The 21,791-nt window shown below is 46.2% G+C and overlaps 1 protein-coding gene across 2 annotated transcripts in view; it reads left to right on the forward strand.

Annotated features, from left to right (window-relative positions):
* LOC110534029 (neuronal migration protein doublecortin) overlaps positions 1 to 21,791 on the forward strand; it is a 76,287-nt gene that overhangs the window by 20,297 nt on the left and 34,199 nt on the right. For both annotated transcript variants that reach the window (XM_036990428.1, XM_036990429.1), the window contains exon 3: positions 2,042 to 2,382. In XM_036990428.1, coding sequence (XP_036846323.1) covers positions 2,042 to 2,382 — 341 coding nt within the window. The remainder of the gene's footprint in view (positions 1 to 2,041; positions 2,383 to 21,791) is intronic.

Raw genomic sequence — 21,791 nt, forward strand, 5'->3', positions numbered from 1 at the left:
CAATGTGAATAGTCCAAAATCTGCATAAAGAAAATGTTTCCACCAAACTGGCATTGCAAATAAAAATCATAGTGCACACAAAATGTACTTTTTCGCTTCAGTTTCCATGTACCGAATGAAAATTGAACGTTCAATTTGTTTCCATCGCATTTTCAACTCTACCGATAGTTTTGTCACTAAAACTGTTGATTTAAATAGAAAATGTGTCTAATCTGGTCTTGACCCGTGCTCTCTAGCCAACAGCTCACAGATGCAGTGCAGGTAGGCTCTGCGGTAGGCTAGTCTACATAATGAGAATATTTTCATTTGTCCGAACGGTCAACCAAGCATCGATCATCATGTCACTTGAATAAGACCCTCGACATTTATTGGAAAGGAGCATCAAGCTCATCACCTTGCACTTTCACCACCCTGTGGAGTTCACCATCATTTATTTAGTCTGTATCTTAATTCAAACTGCATGGTTTCCTGAGTCGTAGTGATTTTTTTTTATAAGGTATGACTTTACTCGCATAAAAAATGTGGATGGAAACGTGGTTACTAAGGTACTTAATTGTAATAGGACAGGACTAAAAACAAACAAAATATAACTCATGTAAAATATACTGTGTCTGTAAAATGTACATAGTATGTATAAGCTGGAAGTAGAAGCCTAGTTGTTGTTGTTCATTAGTTTACTCCAATTAGGGGAGGGGTGGTAGGGTTAAAGGAAGATATATTTTAAAAAGATATGTATATATTTACAGTACCAGTCAAAAGTTTGGATACAAGGGTTTTTCTTTATTTTTACTATTTTCTACATTGTAGAATAAAAGTGAAGACATCAAAACTATGAAATAACACATATGGAATCATGTAGTAACCAAAAAAGTGTTAAACAAATCCAAATATATTTTAGATTTTAGATTCTTCAAAGTAGCAACCCTTTGCCTCGATGACAGCTTTGCACACTCTTGGCATTCTGTCAACCAGCTTCATGAGGTAGTCAACTGGAATGCATTTCAATGAACAGGTGTGCTGGCTCTCATATGAGGACCACCGCAGGAAAGGATGGGGTTGCGAGAAATGATTGGGGAAAAAATGGGGTACCCACAAATTCTGGCAGAAAAAATGCAGTTCCCGCAGAAAAGTTTGAATACCATTGGTGTAGGTGTCCCTAGAGTGCAGGTAGTTGAGTGTGAGTGGTGTAGTAGGAAGTCCAGAATGTGAGTATGGACTTATTGTGTTTAAAAGAGGGACATGATGAAGACACCCAGCACTTTAGCTTCAGGTATAATAAAACCCTCTTCACATCGCTGTATTAAACTAGGGTGAAGGAGTGGTATGATGAAGTGAAGTGGTATGGCATTGCAATATTGTATGTATGTGAGAGAGAGAGAGAGAGAGAGGGAGGAGGGATAAAAAAGAGGGAGGGAAAGAGTACATCCGGGTCCTTTTGTTTGATTGCTCCGTGTTCTGGATTGCTATATTCCATCACTGGCTGGCATATCTCTGACGGAGCAGTCTCCTCCTGCTGTTTGATGATTGGGCAAGAGTTCAGTGCATGGGTCAGCACACTTTGGATTAGGTTAATGGAGATGCTCTAGCAATTATTGACAGGGAGGAAGCACAGGTCACTGGCCCATTTATACATGAATGGGAAAATAACTGCTAGTTTGTCGACACACTATCAGATTCAGTCGAGCTAGATTGCCGTATTTGAGAATGAGGCTGTTTTTCCATCCTCTTCACAAGTTTATGTTGTATCCATGCCTTTAGTATCAGATATAGTAGCATAGTATATGTAGTTTACATTAAGGATGTGTCGGTATTTTCTCCAAATACATGAATATGATCTGCCGTTATGTGATATCTGAGCTGATTATCCTACAGGTCATAACAGCCCAACGTTTCCCAATAGTATTGATGTCTCACATTGAAGCCAATCTTTCCTCAGGGAGTTGGAAACCAATGGGGACCTACTGAGGTTTTGAGATGTCAAACAAGGCGAATACTTTGTGTTCCTCACAGTGTTTTATGCTTCTCTCTGTCCTCTCCTCAGGAGAGAGCTACGTCTGTGCGTCCGAGAACATCTACAAGAAGGTCGACTACACGAAGAACGTCAACCCCAACTGGTCTGTGAACGTGAAGGCCTCGGCCAGCCAGAAGAACCTGCAGAGCCTAGCCAGTAAGCAGGCCGGCGAAGCCCGGGAGGGCAAGGAGTTTGTTCGGCCCAAGCTGGTGACGGTGATGCGGAGTGGCGTGAAGCCGAGGAAGGCCGTCCGCGTGCTGCTCAACAAGAAGACCGCGCACTCCTTCGAACAGGTGCTCACCGACATCACAGAGGCCATCAAGCTGGAGAGCGGCGTGGTCAAGAGGATCTACACACTGGACGGAAAGCAGGTCAGTCACGCTCTTACGCACATCACCTCATCACCCAGCCCACTGGGCACAAACTGGTTATATCACCGTTGTTTCAGCGTATTGTGATGTGGAATCTGTTGTTTTCAGGATAACATTTCAACCACAGAATAATGTCATCACGGTAACCAATTTTCAACTTAGACAAACCTTGTATGAAAGATGTTGAATTTGTACCTTTGAAACAACATCGGATCTTCAACATAATATCCACTATAAGAAAAAAGCAATAGTCTGGGCAGCACCTACTGGAGAGTTGATTCCATCTCCAGCTGTCTCGTCCATGGCCACATTTTTGGGTTACTTTAATAATAAATGTCTCCTTATATACAGTGCCTTGCGAAAGTATTCAGCCCCCTTGAACTTTGCGATCTTTTGCCACATTTCAGGCTTCAAACATAAAGATATAAAACTGTATTTTTTTGTGAAGAATCAACAACAAGTGGGACACAATCATGAAGTGGAACGACATTTATTGGATATTTCAAACTTTTTTAACAAATCAAAAACTGAAAAATTGGGCGTGCAAAATTATTCAGCCCCTTTACTTTCAGTGCAGCAAACTCTCTCCAGAAGTTCAGTGAGGATCTCTGAATGATCCAATGTTGACCTAAATGACTAATGATGATAAATACAATCCACCTGTGTGTAATCAAGTCTCCGTATAAATGTACCTGCACTGTGATAGTCTCAGAGGTCCGTTAAAAGCGCAGAGAGCATCATGAAGAACAAGGAACACACCAGGCAGGTCCGAGATACTGTTGTGAAGAAGTTTAAAGCCGGATTTGGATACAAAAAGATTTCTCAAGCTTTAAACCTCCCAAGGAGCACTGTGCAAGCGATAATATTGAAATGGAAGGAGTATCAGACCACTGCAAATCTACCAAGACCTGGCCGTCCCTCTAAACTTTCAGCTCATACAAGGAGAAGACTGATCAGAGATGCAGCCAAGAGGCCCATGATCACTCTGGATGAACTGCAGAGATCTACAGCTGAGGTGGGAGACTCTGTCCATAGGACAACAATCAGTCGTATATTGCACAAATCTGGCCTTTATGGAAGAGTGGCAAGAAGAAAGCCATTTCTTAAAGATATCCATAAAAAGTGTCGTTTAAAGTTTGCCACAAGCCACCTGGGAGACACACCAAACATGTGGAAGAAGGTGCTCTGGTCAGATGAAACCAAAATTGAACTTTTTGGCAACAATGCAAAACGTTATGTTTGGCGTAAAAGCAACACAGCTGAACACACCATCCCCACTGTCAAACATGGTGGTGGCAGCATCATGGTTTGGGCCTGCTTTTCTTCAGCAGGGACAGGGAAGATGGTTCAAATTGATGGGAAGATGGATGGAGCCAAATACAGGACCATTCTGGAAGAAAACCTGATGGAGTCTGCAAAAGACCTGAGACTGGGACGGAGATTTGTCTTCCAACAAGACAATGATCCAAAACATAAAGCAAAATCTACAATGGAATGGTTCAAAAATAAACATATCCAGGTGTTAGAATGGCCAAGTCAAAGTCCAGACCTGAATCCAATCGAGAATCAGTGGAAAGAACTGAAAACTGCTGTTCACAAATGCTCTCCATCCAACATCACTGAACTCGAGCTGTTTTGCAAGGAGGAATGGGAAAAAATGTCAGTCTCTCGATGTGCAAAACTGATAGAGACATACCCCAAGCGACTTACAGCTGTAATCGCAGCAAAAGGTGGCGCTACAAAGTATTAACTTAAGGGGGCTGAATCATTTTGCACGCCCAATTTTTCAGTTTTTGATTTGTTAAAAAAGTTTGAAATATCCAATAAATGTCGTTCCACTTCATGATTGTGTCCCACTTGTTGTTGATTCTTCACAAAAAAATACAGTTTTATATCTTTATGTTTGAAGCCTGAAATGTGGCAAAAGGTCGCAAAGTTCAAGGGGGCCGAATACTTTCGCAAGGCACTGTAATTATAGAAAGTGTGGATGTTATAGATAGATAGGAATGATTTATTCTACCATTTGAAACACAATACAACCACACATATGGATAATGCATTTTACAATCATCGAGGACGACACACAAAAAAACGTGTGAAAACGTATTTCTGTCGTGATCCTCTTAAATAAATGGTTAAAAAAAGTACGAACATAAACATATTATTCCTAGGCTACACAGTAGACCTACTCGCCATACTTTGGTCACACACATAACACATGATAAAACGACGTTCGCGATTAGTATTTCATCATGTAAAGCATGCATGTTCAACATAGCGTGCATACGTCGTCACAGGTCTGTGGAGATCTTCACAATTGCTGTAACAATCTGTGCGGATTCTAAAACTGCATTGATCACTTGTACATGTACTTTTCAATGTAATCTCAAATGCAATCCAGGTCATTTGGTTCTTCTATTAGATGAAGTACAGTGATAACACATTAAGTTGTTTTGTGAATGAACCAAATATATGACATTGTATTCCCATTTGACCTTTGGTGTGCTTTGAAAGCTCAGTGAAACTAACACATTTTGATGACAACTAAAGAAAAGAAGAAAATAATCGTACATTCATTTTCCATTGGAAGATGGTTGAAAGCATAGTGATAACACATTGGGAATTCAACAAACTTTTGGCTGTCTTTCCGAGTGGGTGCAAATAGGTTGGAATCTCATTGATCAGTATATCTACCAAACATTACCCAAAAAGGGAGAGCCGAAGAACCCTTTTCTAAGAATGTATTCTCTATTGAGGCTCTAGGGAACATGCGAACTGGAGTAAGCGAAGGATTAAAAAAAGGCCACAACATAGCAGGCCACTGTGGTCAGGACAAAGCCCTCATTCACCCCAACCACAGCGACGATTATCTTCATTCAGCATCAAAGGAAACAGAAGCAACCACTGCGAGACCTGGGTTTCTGAGTGGCACAGCGGTCTAAGGCACTGCATCTCAGTGCTAGAGGTGTCACTACAGACCCTGGTTCAATTCCAGGCTGTATCACAACCGGCGGTCATTGGGAGTCCCATAGGGCGGCGCACAATTGACCCAGCATTGTCTGGTTTGGCTGTGGTAGGCTGTCATTGTAATTTCAAATATGTTCTTAACTGACTTCCAATACATATGGAAATAATCATGCAAATGTTTCCCTATAAATGCTGATAAGGTCTGTGGGTAGCAAACAGTGTTTCAAAATAGACACAACAAAAGCTGAGTTGTTTGTTGCCTGTATCCCTGAAGCAATAATATTGCTACTGTGTACTGTAAGGTTTGGGTGGTAGGTATCCTGTAACAAAACGCTAGGAGTCAGGAAGCAGGTGCAGAAGGGTTTAATAAAGAAACGATACCGATGAACAAACATGAGAAGCGTACAGAATGTGAGGGAAAACAATACTACCTAATGACTGATGTCAACTGAGGGGGAGTAATCACGGAGTAAATAATGACCAGGTGTGCGTAATGATGGGGAACAGATTGTGTAATAATTGTTGCCAGGACCGATGGTTAGTGGACCGCCGACGTCGATCACCGGAGGGAGGGAGTAGGAGTAGGCATGACAGTACCCCCCTCCCCCCCGAAGTGCGGGTCAAGGCGCAGGACAACGTCGGCAAGGAGGACAGCCCCGAGGGCGAGGAGCAGGCCGGTACGGAGGGCAGAGATGGAAATCCCGGATGATGTTTGGGTCCAGGATGTCTGCCACCGGGACACAAGAGCGCTCCTCAGGACCGTGCCCCTCCCAGTCCACCAGGTACTGGAGCCAACCCCCACAATGTCGGGAGTCGGGGAGGGACAATATAGGAGGTGTGTCGAGTGGGAAGGCATCAGCCAGGGGACCAGGAACCACCGGTCTGAAGAGGGAAACATGAAAGGAGGGTGAGTTCCAGTAGTTGGTGTGGAGTTTTATGCGATAGGTTACCTCATTGAACCTTCAGAGGACCTTAAAGGGCCCCACAAACAGGTTCCTGGTGTAGAGCCAGACACAATCACCAGGATGGAATGGAGGATGGAGCCTCACTGCTGTGGTGGTCCGCCTGATCCTTTTGACGACGGACAGCGTGCTGAAACCACTCAACCACTGCAGGGGCTTCGGCCTGGCTTGAAGTCTATGGAGCCAGGGCCTGCTGATATCCCAGGACGCACTGGAAGGGAGTCAGACCGGTGGAGGAGTGACGAAGTGAGTTCTGGGCATATTCCGCACAGGGAAGAAACACGGCCCACTCCCCCTGCCGGTCCTGGCAGTGATTCCTTAGGAACCTCCCCAGCTTCTGGTTGGTCCTCTCCACCTGCCCATTGGACTGAGGCTGGTACCCGGATGTGAGGCTGACCGTGGCCCCTGGTTTCTCCATAAAGGCTTTCCAGACCTGCATTGTGAATTGGGGACCACGATCGGAAACGATGTCCTCCGGAAGGCCATAGTGCCGGAAGACCTGCTGGAATAGTGCCTCAGCGACCTGGAGAGCAGTAGGTAGACCAGAGAGAGGGATAAAACGGCAGGGTTTAGAGAATCTGTCAACAATCATAATAGTGGTAAAACCATCAGAAAGGGGGAGATCAGTTACAAAGTCTATGGACAGATATGACCAAGGCCGCTAAGGCACGGGAACAGGAAGTAGTTTCCCTGCTGGAGCGTGTAGGGGAGATTTTTATTGGGAACATACGTAACATGAGTTGATATTGTGGGCAACGGCCTGCGCCAAGGTGGGCCACCAGTATTTATCGGAGAGGGGTTGGATGATGCGGGTGATACCTGGGTGTCCAGCGGTGAGGAATGTGTGTGCCCAGGTCAACAGCCGATCTCTCACCCCCATGGGGTTGTAGATGCGTTCTGGAGGGCAGGTAGCAGGAGCGGGTTCCCTCTCCAGAACCTGGCGGATGTCCACATCTACGTCTCAAAACACGGGGCCAACGATACGGGATGACAGATTGATGGGCTGAAGGACACTCACAGGATCCTCCACCGACGTGGAACCGCAGGGTACAAGAAGCAGGTCCTCCGGCATCCTGGTCCCCAGGTGGTCATTCTCATCCTCGATCAGGAGATGGTGGGGTTATGAAGTTGAATCCATGGGAGACAGAGGATGACTTTGTGTACAGGTGCAGCGATGATAAGGAAGGGAAGGCTTTCCTGGTGCACGGGTCCCACGGTGAGGATGAGTGGTGCTGAGATGTACGTTATTGTGCCGGAACCCAATGGTCACTTATCCAGGGCTTGGACAGTTAGAATTTATGTTCAGGGAGGAGCCGAGTGTCTGGTCGATTAAATTCCTTGCGGCACCGAAGTCCACTAGAGCTGTAGAGACAACACCTGAGGGACAGCCTGCCAGTGAAATGGGAACCGAAAGGGTTTGGTGGGAAACGATGATGATGGAATAATCACGGGTTCGCCCCTCTGCTCGAGTGGACCACGGGTTAGGACGAACCGGATACCGCTGAAGCTGGTGCCCCTCCTGGCCACAATAGGGAGCCCCAGCTGTCTCCAGCGACGCCGCTCTACCGCGGAGTGGTGTGTGGCCCCACCTCCATGGGTTCAGGCTCTGCCTCAGGCCAGCCAAAGGAGGGAGGTGAGTGGCGAGGTGGGCACTGGCGCTCCCAAAGAAGGTTATCCAGACAAATGGCCAGCGTGATGAGTGCGTCCAAGAATAGGTTGTCATCCCGACACGCCAACTCTGTCTGGACCTCCTCGCGCAGTTCTCTCCGGAATAGAGTGCGGAGCGCCGGCTCTTTCCATCCGCTGGAGGCTGCCACAGTCCGAAAGGTGAGGGTGCACTCCGCAGCGGTCTGGGCACCCTGCTGGAGTTGGAGAAGTCGCTCACCTCCCTCTCTGCCTTCTGGAGGATGGTCGAAGACCACCCTGAACAGAGCCATGAACCTCTCATTGGAACCCAGCTCCTCCTCTCCTTTCTCCCAGATGGCCGTAACCCACTCCCAACGCCCGCCCGGTCAGCAGGGAAATGACTGTGGCACCCTTGGACCGCTTGGTGGTGGGGCTCCCGTCTGATAGGCGAAATAGAGGTAGCACTAGAGTAGGAAGCCACGGCATTTTGATGGTCTACCGTCATGCTTCTCCGGAAGAGACAGTTGGGCATTGCTGATCTAGGCGGACGGCTGGGTAGGCTGGGGGACTGGCTCACTGTGATGACCCGTGGTAGGAGGCCCTCTGTTAGGGGTATAGAGAGCCTCGCTGGTGGTGTCGAGGCAGTGGAGAATGCGGAGGACCTCCTCCATGGCCGTACCCAGTTGCGCCAGCTGGTCATGATGTTGGTGGAGTAGATGACCCTGTTCGTCTGGAAGATGGTGTGATCCTCTGCTCTTTCCAGAGGGAGGGGACCTCCAGTATGTCAACAGATGTCAGACTAAGGTCACATTCAGCACTACTACCGCCAAGTCATTATACAAACATCTAAAACGAACTTTGAATGAAAAACATACCTAAGAAGTCTCTTGTGTTTAGTTCTGTCACTGTCGATATCTGTCACTGACAAAGACCTATAATGTAGTCCCAGTCTAGAACCTAAAAGGGTTATTCGGCTGGCCCCATAGGAAAACCCAGGTAGAGTCCTTTCGGGTTCCATGTAAAACCCTTTCCACAGAGGGTTCTACATGGAACCCAAAAGAGTTTTACCTGGAACCTAAAAGGGAGAGCCGAAGAACCCTTTTGAAACCCTTTTTCTAAGAATGTATTCTCTATTGAGGCTCTAGGGAACATGCGAACTGGAGTAAGAGAAGGATTAAAGCAAGGCCACAACATAGCAGGCCACTGTGGTCAGGACAAAGCCCTCATTCACCCCAACCACATTCAGCATCAAAGGAAACAGAAGCAACCACTGCGATACATATGGAAATAATCATGCAATGTTTCCCTAGAAATGCTGATACGTTCTGTGGGTAGCAAACAGTGTTTTAAAATAGATACAACAAAAGCTCATTTGTTTGTTGCCTGTAGCCCTAAAGCAATGACATTGCTACTGTGTACTGTAAGGTTGGGGCGGTATCCTGCAACATGTACGCTGGGAGTCAGGAAGCAGGTGCAGAAGGTGAGTTTAGTAAAGAAACGATACCGATGAACATACATGAGAAGCGTACAGAATGTGGGGGAGAACAATACTACCTAATGACTGATGTCAACTGAGGGCTAAATAACGAGGGAGTAATCACGGAGTAAATGATGACCAGGTGTGCGTAATTATAGTTGCCAGGACCGGTGGTTAGTAGACCGGCGATGTCGCTCGCCGGAGGGATGGAGCAGGAGTATTTGTGACAGTATTCCCCCCCCTCCACGACATATCCAGATTTTCATATCGTCATACCATTTCTGTACCATACCGGGGTTTACGGTATTACCGAATGTGCACACAAGGGGCGCTATTTAAAGTATAAATTAATACATTAGGGGACGCACTAAACAATTTAGGCAACAAGGACCTTGATCCAGGAGGGGGTTGAATGTCTCTGCTTTAACCAAGAAGCTTGATCTTGACATCTAGCCACTTAGCTAGCAAGTTAGCAAACCAAATGCATAGCTGGAGCCTTGAGCTGGATGTCATTTATTCAACACATTTTTAGATTTCTGTTAGTTATACTTAACTTAGTTATACGCAGCGGGGTAGCACACGCCCTTGCAGCCCCTGCGAGGCCCCCAACCCCAAAAAACGTGGTTGAAGATCATACTCTCTGTATTTTCAAAACACCCCTTTTAAACGCTGTAGCGGTATAAGCGGTATAAGCGGTACAGTGTATCACCCAAGTCTAGCGTACTGTTGACTCGGGAGAATGAAGTCACGCTATGTCACCCCAAAGACGTCTCATATTACCACAGTCAGGTTTTAACTGGACCGAACTCTATTGCGTTTGTGCAGAGGTTGATCATCCCATTTGGGTGGTGGTGTAGAAGCTGAGTGGAGAAACCAAACCGCTCTACAGCAGCACCAGGACGTGACGTTGAGTTCCATGGATCATGGGCGACTCACTGACAGAGTCCAACTCTCATCTGCCTGTGGAGACACACACACACACACACACACACACACACACACACACACACACACACACACACACACACACACACACACACACACACAGGCGAGCGCACACACACACACACACACACACAAACACACACACGTCCCTGACCTGACCAAGCAGCCCATCGATCACCCAGTCAGAATGGAAGGCAGACAGAGGGAGGCAGGAGATCTCCTTTGCTACGTTGGCTCCCTGGCCTGCTCTGGTCTACAAAGACCTGCTGTGGAGTGGACACCCATATAGTTCATGTTAATCAATATGTGAAGAGACTCTCCCGTTTCATCGTACTTCATGACTCAGACGAGGTAGGAAAGAGCTCTACATCCCAAACGTGAGTAGGACATTGCCTGTTAGGAGTGGTTGTGATGCACCATAAGACAGATCCAAATTTGAATAGCCAATATGCACATTCATCTGTATACACTGCCAGAAAGCCACTCGGAAGTGCAGCAATTAGCAGCCGTAAAGATATGGAGGTAATGACATTGTGAGAGGGGATCCTCTGAGAGGTTAAAGTGTCTCTACCTCAGCAGCAAACCACAGCCCTGGTCTGACCAGCTCTGTCCCAGAGACACACAGAGGACACGTCGGGAGGTACAAACAACCCTGCTGAGCTGACATATAGAGACGTGACTTCATTAAACCCACGCCCGAAAGTGTGTTGGCAGTGGTAGAGCGTCATTTGATTTGAAGAAGACGGCATCGTTTGATTTCACATTGTTGCTGGAATCAAAAGACCATTATGCCCGTCATATTCCATCGGACACTATTCATTAGATTGTCCTCTTCTCTTCTCCTGGCTGTCCCATCGCCGCCCAGTGCTGCTAGAGGCCTGGCTATATTAGGCTTTAGCGCTATAGACCCAGCCCAGGCCCAGCCAGGCTGATTGTCTACAGCTGTTCCTCAGGCCCACCTTTTTGATGTGGTTGAACGGACTGCTAATCCCTGGTGTCTGTTTGTATCAGTCATCACACAGTCAGCAGGCTAACCTAGGAAATACCCCTCTTTCTCTGCCTTTGAGGACAAGTCAGGTTTCCCCTGCTTTTTTTGTTGTTGTCAATTGTATTCCCATTTTAGTACATTTATCAGCCAAAACACAACACCCACCCTGTATTCAAGAGCATGCTGTGTCTCAACCGATGGCGGGCACCACACAAAAAACCTCAGATGATGTAGAAATAGGTTCTAAGCTCCAACAAAAGTGATTGAAATCAAATGAAATGATCCACTTGTTCTAGGCAGTGTTGTGACGGCTGGACATATTATACTCTAGGTATTTTTAGGGGTATAAGGTTGCTGTTGACACACGGATATGAATGGCAACATGCTGGGCGTACTATATGTTTGTGCATGTGTGCGTGTAACAGGCATAAACAGTCTCACATTACGGAGTCTGATCAGCATATTACACTGACCTACCCTGAAGCTATCTCACACCAGGCCCTCTAAAACCACTCACAAAACCTGCACGAGAAGTACAGCAATAATATGCCTCACATCTGCTCTGCCAAACCTCGGCGAGAGCGTTCATGCAAAATGGGGATGTTTTTCCTAAACGAGAGACGGTGTCAAAAGTTCATCATCTGCTTGAAGGCACTAGACCCTCTCTGTTGGTTTCTCTCTCTCGCTCTCTCTCTCTCTCTCTCTCACGCTCTCTCTCTCTCTCTCTTTCTCTCTCTCTCTCTTTCTCTCTTTCTCTCTCTCTCTCTCTCTCTTTCTTTCTCTCTCTCTCTCTCTCTCTCTCTCTCTCTCTCTCTCTCTCTCTCTCTCTCTCTCTCTCTCTCTCTCTCTCTCTCTCTCCAGGAACTGTTAGCTGTTGCACGCTATACATTTTTGATCAGAATGTATTCCCTACTGATTTGAAATGCTGGCGTGTGGCATGTGTACAGCACAGTTTGATGTGATATGATTGTACATTTCATATGTGGTTTGTTTTTACCTCAGTCAAACCCACATATTTGCTTTGGATCTGGGTATTATCCGGCACGCTCTTGAACCCACATGGCTCTCAGATACCGTATTGTGGAGCACTAACACATATACACACACACACACTCACACACACGCACGCACACACACTCACACACACGCACACACACTCACACACACACACACACACACACACACACGCACACGCATGCACGCACACGCACACACACTCACACACACACACACTCCAACCACGTGTTCACGTCACCAACCTAATCAAAGTGTCTCTGTCTCAGAATGTGTCTCCAGGCCTGAGGTTCATTGTAATGCACAGACACAGGGTTCACTTCCTGTTCTGGAGTAACGAAACACTAATGAGATGTGTAGTATTAGGGCTCTTTGTGTGCTGAAGCAGGTGAGGAGTGCTGGCTAGGCTAGCTGCAGACTGCAGGCGAGGCAGGAGCGATGTGCTGCTGGTGGTATGGTAGGGGGAGTCTTCATGCAGTGCCAGCCCCTCCCTGATCCTGCACCGTTCCTCCTCTTCCCATTCCTCACCGACAGCTGGTGTGACTGGTTGCTAGGAGACCACATCCCATCCAAGGCACAAAGAGAGCCCAGCTGGTGTGGCCTGGTCTGTCAGTCACCACATCCTGTGGTGTGTGTGTGTGTGTGTGTGTGTGTGTGTGTGTGTGTGTGTGTGTGTTTCAATATCAGCTGTCATGTATGTACTGTATGGTCATTGTTCATTGTACACTGTCTGGGTACGTGTGTGTGCATTGCATAAGCATTTGACAGTGTGTGTGTGTGTGTGTGTGAGAGAGAGAGAGAGAGAGAGAGAGAGAGAAAGAAGAGAGAGAACCAGCTCATTTCATGTTATGATATGGCTATGTGTCCTTGAATGCAGACTTCACCACTGTCTGTGTGAAGCTAGCCCCTCAAGCCGCATCCCCCCCTCCTTCGCTGTCAGTGAGCAAATCGCCCACATTTTCTCCTGCGCATTCAGACCCATGGAGAGTGGGGGGCGGGGTGATTGGGAACAGGATGCATTCTCCAGTTTAAAAGACAGCAAATTGGGATCTGTTTTATATTCACTGCAGGGGATAATTATTCCTTCATTCGCCCTCAGCATCTCTACAGGGTACATCAGGGAGGAGAGACTTCGTTCTCTGGCAGCCATTTTGTCCCTATTTCCACCTAATAGCTGTGTTCATGGTAGAGTGACTCACTGACTGGCACTGTCCTTTAACTAGATGGCTCTCCCAGAACAGGTGATTTCATTTTTTTTGCTTGCCTTTGGCCTATAACAGCGGGTTCCGGCAAATTGTCGATCCGATTCTTTGTGGCTTTCACTTCAGTCGTTTCAGTCTTTCTTTGAATCACATAATCATTCAAGGACACAATGAGTACGCTGCATCGCAGCCCGCTCGCTGTACAGTGCTCGTTATTGCATCAAGGTTCTGAGCTGCTGAGCCTGGCCATATGTCTTTTCAACTCATTTCCTACAAATAGGCACTGAGTGTACAAAACATTAAGAACACCTTAAGAACACCTTCCTAATATTGAGCTGCACCCCCTTTTGCCCTCAGAACAGCCTCAATTTGTCATGGCCTGGACTCTACAAGGTGTCAAAAGCATTCCAAAAGGATGCTGGCCAATGTTGACTCCAATGCTTCCCAAAGTCGTTTCAAGTTGGCTGGATGTCCTTTGGGTGGTGGACCATTCTTGATACACACAGGAAACTGTTGAGCGTGAAAAACCCAGCAGTGTTGCAGTTCTTGACACAAACCGGTGAAGCCTGGCACCTACTACCATACCCCGTTAAAAGACACTTAAATCTTTTGTCTTGCCCGTTCACCCTCTGAATGACACATACACAATCCATGTCTCAATTGTCTCAAGGCTTAAAAATCCTTCTCTAACCTGTCTCCTCCCCGTCATCTCCACTGATTGAAGTGAACTTAACAGGTGACGTCAATAAGGCATCGTAGCTTTGACCCGGGTTCACCTGGTCAGTCTATGTCGTGGGAAGAGCAGGTGTTCTTAATGTTTTGTACACTCAAGTGCGTACGCTAATTGGAACTTAATTCAATCTCATACAATCTCATGTTCCCTGTACAAGGTCATGCTGCTATTGTCTTAGCACAGTAGAGACCCTCCCAGTTGGGCCAGTGAATCACAGTGGACATTCACAAGATTGTGTGATTTAGGTATGCTTCACGTTTGAAACGTTCCCAGGTTGATCACGTCAAAAGCCTTTCTCTGGTGATTCTAATGGTTTTCCTGTCTGCATGCTCCTCCGTTCAGGGGCTGTTTGGCAAGGCATGCTAGAGGAGGCGGTTGTCATGGCAATTTACTCCGCAGTGATGGACTCGCTATCCGTGGCAAATGGCTGCGTCAGCATAATATGCTGAGCGCGCTCTTTACATTCTGTACATGCTGCCCTCGCTACCTACAGGAGCTCCTCCTCACCCCCCTGTCCCCCCTGTCCCCCCCCCCCCCCTCCATGTGACCCAGCCCGCTGGTACAGGATTTGAGCGAGAGAGAAATGGATGAGCGGACCAAGGGGCGTGGCTCACGTTATAATGCATCCTGACTGAGCAGACATTGCAGCAGTCATCCGGTGCATAGCCCGACCCCCCCATATCTAGCCCGCATCAACAAGTGACCACAACCTGGGGCGGATGAGCAGAATAAATCCAATAACAGCAGAGCCACATCCGTCAGAGTCACATGGCCAGCCTGACCATCTCCATGGAGATAGCATGGAGGCAGCAGTGTGTGCATGGTGGAACCACAGAAGCATTTGGGGCCCATTAGTGGCATCACGGCTGTGATGTATGACCCTGGGGGCCTCCGGGAGCATCAGGCACCAGCTGGCCCCCAGGACTTTGAAGATCTGGCTGCCCTTTCTGTTTGACTGCTACCCTCAACACCGTTGAAAGCACCAAGCATGGGCCAATCGGAGATCTGTTACAGGGTGATTATGGGCTTTTACAGGCAGGGATCTCCTCATTTAACAGTTTGCTGGTGGGTGCTTAAGGAAGAAAGGTTCATGGTGATGTTGTATCATCTGACCAGTGGACAGATAGTAATGATAATGTAATGATTTGAGCATGGTTTGTTTCTCCTTAGGACCTACGTGTCCTTCTTAGGACCTACGTGTCCTTCTTAGGACCTACGCGTCCTTATATGGAAGAGGCGAGCAGCACGGAAATCAGGAAATCTCCTCTAGACTTTTTCGATTTGATAGATAACACAGTTAGGAAAAAAATAATGCTTTACGCAAGTTAGGGCAGAATAGGCTAGAAGTCTCATGACCTGGGAAACTCCCCCACCCCCCCCCCCCCAGGTTCTGGATCCTCAGTCAGCTTTATCCGATTACAAGCTGACAAAAAGAGAAGGTCCAATATCCACCTCAATGCTCCCTGAACAGTGATTATTCTGTGTGCGCGCGCGTGTGTGTGTGTGTGTGTGTGTGTGTGTGTGTGTGTGTGTGTGTGTGTGTGTGTGTGTGTGTGTGTGTGTGTGTGTGTGTGTGTGTGTGTGTGTGCGTGCGTGCGTGCGTGCGTGTGCGTGTGTGTGTGTGTGAGTGTGTGTGCCTGCGCACCTTTCTTTGTGTCAGCTGTCATTGCAGTAATGAATAATCTAGTGTGTTACACCAACATAAGGGCTCATATGTCTGATTGAGAGCGAAGTCATAGTAACCAGTGCTCACTTTCCCACTAAGTAGGGTGCTCTACTTAGAGTAGTTGGCCCAACTTTGCACACTGGGATCAGGGGAGAAACCGCCCAGAGAGCCGGCTAAAAAACATGGTTAATACGGCACTAAACCCACCACAACGAGCCTGTGAGCCGACCTCCAGTGGCACTTACCATTCCCCCCCAACAATATGAGGAGACTGAATCTGCTGATTAGCTGCATGCCAGGTTTTGCCCCCCTGCTCTGTTTACTGTCTGTTTGCTGAATGTACCCAGGCTTGTTTCTCTCATCCCTTACTCTAGTGGCCTTTCATTTCAAAAACCAACGCACTGTATCCATGTCGGAGCGTCCTTATTTTCCCCCGGATTTTCCCGTCGTTTGAATTGAATTGAGCTCACCGCTTATGGGAATTTCAGAATATGTTTGTCGTATTTACCGCAGAGTCCCCTCCCTTACAGTACACGTTGTAGCAATGCGCTGTCAACAGAGCTGGTAAACACTTTGATTCACCAAAGTTGTTGTCTCGATATTACTTGTCAGTGTCTTATTTGGAGACCTAGTTGACCTTTGTCATAGGTGTGCCACCCTTATTACAGAAGCGTCAAAAGATCCCATACGGTATGAAATAGTCATTAAGCCAGAGAACCGTTGTATTTACCTCTGACCTCAAAGTAACCTATGGTGTGTATGACCCGTGGAGCTTCCACAAAGTCATCATCTCTGCTTTGACGGTTTCTCATAACATTTCAGAACAGTGGCTAAGATAGAAACAGTATATTATGTGACGTGAGCCGCACACCCACGATGCTGCCTCTAAATCCTGCTAATCCTTCCCTTCCATGGGCCTGTCTTATCCCTAAACCCGCCAAACCCGCCGATTCACTTCCTCTTCTTCTCTGGCTTCGAAGCGCCGGTCGCACCAAAATATCACAGGCCTACTCGCCAGCTTCCCCTGGAAAATACACAAATGACTGCTGGGATAGATAAGGGCATTTATTATTCAAAAATAGGTCATTTCAGCTGGCTGTTTGGAGGGTTTATGGAGCAGAGAGCAGGTTGTAAAACAAGGTACACAGACTACCGTTCGGGGTCTCTTAGAAATATCCTTGTTTTCCCTGAAATATTACATGAAAAAAGTTGCAAAATGAATAGGAAATATAGTCAAGACGTTGACAAGATTATAAATCATGTTTTTTAATTGAAATAATAATTGTGTCCTTCAAACTTTGCTTTCGTCAAAGAATCCTCCATTTGCAGCTATTACAGCCTTGCAGACCTTTGGCATTCTAGTTGTCAATTTGCTGAGGTAATCTGAAGAGATTTCACCCCATGCTTCCTGAAGCACCTCCCACAAATTGGATTGGCTTGATGGGCACTTCTTTACGTACCATACGGTCAAGCTGCTCCCACAACAGCTCAATAGGGTTATAATAGATCCGGTGACTGTGCTGGCCACTCCATTACAGACAGAATACCAGCTGACTGCTTCTTCCATAAATAGTTATTGCATAGTTTGGAGCTGTGCTTTGGGTCATTGTGTCATTGGCTCCAATTAAGCGCCGGCCACAGGGTATGTCATGGCATTGCAAAATGGAGTGATAGTCTTCCTTCTTCAAGATCCCTTTTACCCCGTACAAATGTCCCACTTTATGTTAAGGTTATCATTTTCAACTTAAAAAGGTGCCACAAAGAACCTAAGTGTGTGACACACTGAAAAGAACTGTACAATGGTAAACATACAATAACAAAATATACAATACAAAAAATATACAATATACAACACCTGAAAACTTAGATTTGTTTGTCCATAACACTTTTTTTCCAGTCTTCCTCTGTCCAGTGTCTGTGTTCTTTTGCCCATCTTAATCTTTTATTTTTATTGGCCAGTCTGAGATATGGCTTTTTCTTTGCAACTCTGACTAGAAGGCCATCATCCCGGAGTCGCCTCTTCACTTTTGACGTTGAGACTGGTGTTTTGCAGGTACTATTTAATGAAGCTGCCAGTTGAGGACTTATGAGGCATCTGTTACTCAAAGTAGACACTAATATACTTGTCCTCTTGCTCAGTTGTGCACCGGGGCCTCCCACTCCTTTTGCGCTGTTCTATGTAGGGAGTAGTACACAGCGTTGTACGAGATCTTCAGTTTCTTGGCAATTTCTCTCATGGAATAACCTTCATTTCTCAGAACAAGAATAGACTGACGAGTTTCAGAAGAAAGTTTTGTTTCTAGCCTGTAATCGAACCCACAAATGCTGATGCTCCAGATACTCAACTGCCAGTTGCCAGTTTTATTGCTTCTTTAATCAGAAAAACAGTTTTCAGCTGTGCTAACATAATTGCAAATGATCAACTTGGATTAGCTAACACAACGTGCCATTGGATCACAGGAGTGATGGTTGCTGATAATGGGCCTCTGTACGCCTATGTAGATATTCCATAAAAAATCTGCCGTTTCCAGCTACAATATTAACAATGTCTACACTGTATTTCTGATCAATTTGATGTTATTTTAATGGACAGAAAATGTGCTTTTCTTTCAAAAACAAAGACATTTCTAAGTGACCCCAAACTTTTGAACAGTTGTGTATCTGTTCCATTGTGATAGGAGCCACCATCCTTTCATAGCTATATTTTCCCAAATATCCTAATATTGGGACACTACCTGTAAACTGATGATATATTTAAACAAATGCGATTGTAAAAAGTTAGTTTTGGTCAAAGTGTCCTGAATGCTGCTTTGCTGACACGCCTGAACCCTTCCCAAACTCTCCGGGACCAAAAATCTCTTTCAGTTGTCAGAGAGCTGACTGGTTTTCCCCCCCAGAGAAGGCTGATGTACAGTAATGTGAAATAATCTCTTTTTTAATGCCCGGGTCTGGATTAGGTTCTGACATTAAAACATGTATCAAAGACACATGGCATCAGAGGAGAAGTACACAGTGTTACTGACCACCTTATTGGACACCAGTCCTCTCCTTCAGTTGTTCCCTGATCTGTATTCTGTGCGGACATAAATGGGACATGGGATCAGTGTCATATGTTTTTTGCCCCCTGTAGTTGTATTGATTGAGTGCAGCAGGAAAATATGACATATCAATCAATATAGGCCTTTTATTTATTTAACCTTTATTTAACCAGGAAGGGCTCATTGAGATTAAAATATATTTTTCAAGAGCGCCCTTGTCACGACTCCCGCCGAAGTTGGCTCCCCCGCCTGTTCGGGTGGCGCTCGGCGGTCGTCGTCACCGGCCTACTAGCCGCCACCGATCCCTTTTTCTTTTCGGTTAGTTTTGTCTCATTTGTTACACCTGTTCCTATTTTGTGTGTGCTTGATTCTCCTCCCTATTTTAGCGTATGGAACCCGCCCCTTTGTTGTGCGGGATTATTTTGATGTTCACGTTGTATTCGTTGGTGTTGTTTGTGCTCTGGACCTTGTTACCCGTTGTTTTGGGTTGGTCAGTGTTTGCGCCCTGCGTGTTTGGGCATTTCATTTTGGCACTTTTACCCTGGGCCTCTCTGCTCTCTGCGCCTGATTCCTCGCTACACACCTAGCCAGCCGTGACAGCCCTGGCCAAGATAGGCAGCACCAAGTCATTACAAAACAATTACAGACAGACAACATGAAAAACTACAAGTAATCTAGTAAAAACCATTGAATTCACGAGAGTATAAAACAGCAAATTAAAAACATTGACAGGTCAGGGAATCAGCGAGAGAGAGAGAGAGAGAGAGAGACTATTCACATTGTTTTTCACCATCTTCATATTAACTTCGTCAGAGATCTGGAGGGATTACATCAATCTGTCTTTTTCTTTCGTAGTGCAGCAGATCTATTCCCAGAATAATCCCTGGCAAAGAAATTACCGGCGGAATAAGAAATTAATTTGCTCACAAAGCCTTTCCTTTCAATTAAAATAACTGAAACAAATGCGTTGATTAGGAGCCTAGTGTGATTTAGGCTGGTTGAGAAAGGTAGTAATCCATTCTGCTTAACTCTTCATTAAGGACTAAAGCACGTAGAGTATTACCTTTCACACAATCAATAGGAAAAAGTAGCACAGTGCTTTATCAACTGCACTCGGGCGGTGGTGAGGGAAATACAGTGTTTTTGGGAGGATAAAACTGTCCTGTTTTATGCAGGCTTCAGAGCCCACACTATTGATCCCGGTGAGGACTCTGCAGAGGGGGGCGTAGAGCGGGGGTTGGCCTCAGGGTTAGCAGAGCATGCTCAGGTACTGGTTCTGCCTGGAATCAGGCACAGGATTTATCCTCTCGCAGAGAGCTTAAACATTGTTGCATGTTCCAAACTGTTTGGCAAAGTATTCTTTTTGCCCATTTTCCCTATTATCGTTCGCATCTCTGATGCCATTTTATATTAACTCAGTTGGACGTTGTACAGTACATGCACATGTATGGTTTTGTAAAAAAAAAAACACAAAAAAACGAGTCGTATCTTTTCCACCTACATGCCAGCCCCGCCCACTGCCAGCCCCGCCCACTGCTCTGCTTCTCCTCACCAGGGGGACGGTGCTCTGCTCCTCTTACCCCTGACACTCTCCTCTGAGAAAGCCTAGAGCGGCAGAAACAGCATGCACTCTGCTCTGCTGCAGCGTATATCCCATGTTCTAGGGGCTTTAATATTTCACATGGCTCTTGCTTTGTTTCGCGATATCATGGACCGTGTGTGCTGAGGCAGATCATATCATGAATCTGGAGATGTTGTTAAATTGCTCTTTGAAGAGCTGCCCAAAACGATTTAAGCATGGCTGCTTGGGTCTGTAGCTAGAAGATCCCTCTTTTGTCTCTCGTCGCACCTCGCCCCTCTCCTCCTGTAGAATACAGCAGCGGTGAGACGGCCTGCTGGTTGATCCCGCGTACAGCTCCCGGCAGATCAATAGTATCACAGGCTTCCAATTAGCCAAATCAGTCTGTCCTCGCTGACCGAAATACCCAAGACAACTCCAACAAAGTTCTCTCAAAGTTTAGTGTTGTTCCTTTTGACTTATGCTAAGCGATTTGAGTTACATATGTGTTTGTATGATAGTTTGATAGTATGATACATGTGGACGAGGGGCACTGGATGCATATGAAACAGCTGCATCCTGTAATAAAAGCAGGCATGTATCTGACTGTCACCGACGGATTCTTCTGGGGAAATAGGAGCAGATCGCTGATAATGACTGTAATCAGTGACGGTTTAATCATTGATTCCAACGCGATGCTCTTTTGAGTCCTCATTAACATTTGCGGTGAGTCTCAAGTGTTGGTAAGACTAGTAAGATCCCTCCCATGTCTGTGCTCCTTCCTGATTACATTAGCCACCCATCTCACCTCTCAGCCAAAATGCAGTAATTGCTCTACTTTAGTCGTGCGTGGAGATGAATTAACATGGTTGCCCGGGGCAACAGTAAGGATGGCGTCCAGGCAGAGAAGAGGTACCTCAGGGCTCATCATTTGTTCATTCATTCATTTCCGGGCCAAAAGAGATATGGGAATAAATGCATTCAAGACAAACCCCCGTGGCGGTTGTACAAGAAGATTCCAGAGTGGGGATTGGGGGGAATGCTTCCTGCTGCTTGTCAGATCTGGCACAAAAACCAAGGTCATAGTCAAGGAACTGGTGTTCAGCTATTATCTGGCATGAAATCCTAATGCTTTAGTCTGATGTCTGAAGTCTTTGTTTCTCAGAGGAAAATGGTAAGAAAGGTGGTTAACTATGTATTGATGTGTATAGATATATTGGAATTATATACTGT

This window comes from Oncorhynchus mykiss, chromosome 10, assembly GCF_013265735.2.
Source record: "Oncorhynchus mykiss isolate Arlee chromosome 10, USDA_OmykA_1.1, whole genome shotgun sequence".
Classification (NCBI taxonomy): Eukaryota; Metazoa; Chordata; class Actinopteri; order Salmoniformes; family Salmonidae; genus Oncorhynchus; species Oncorhynchus mykiss.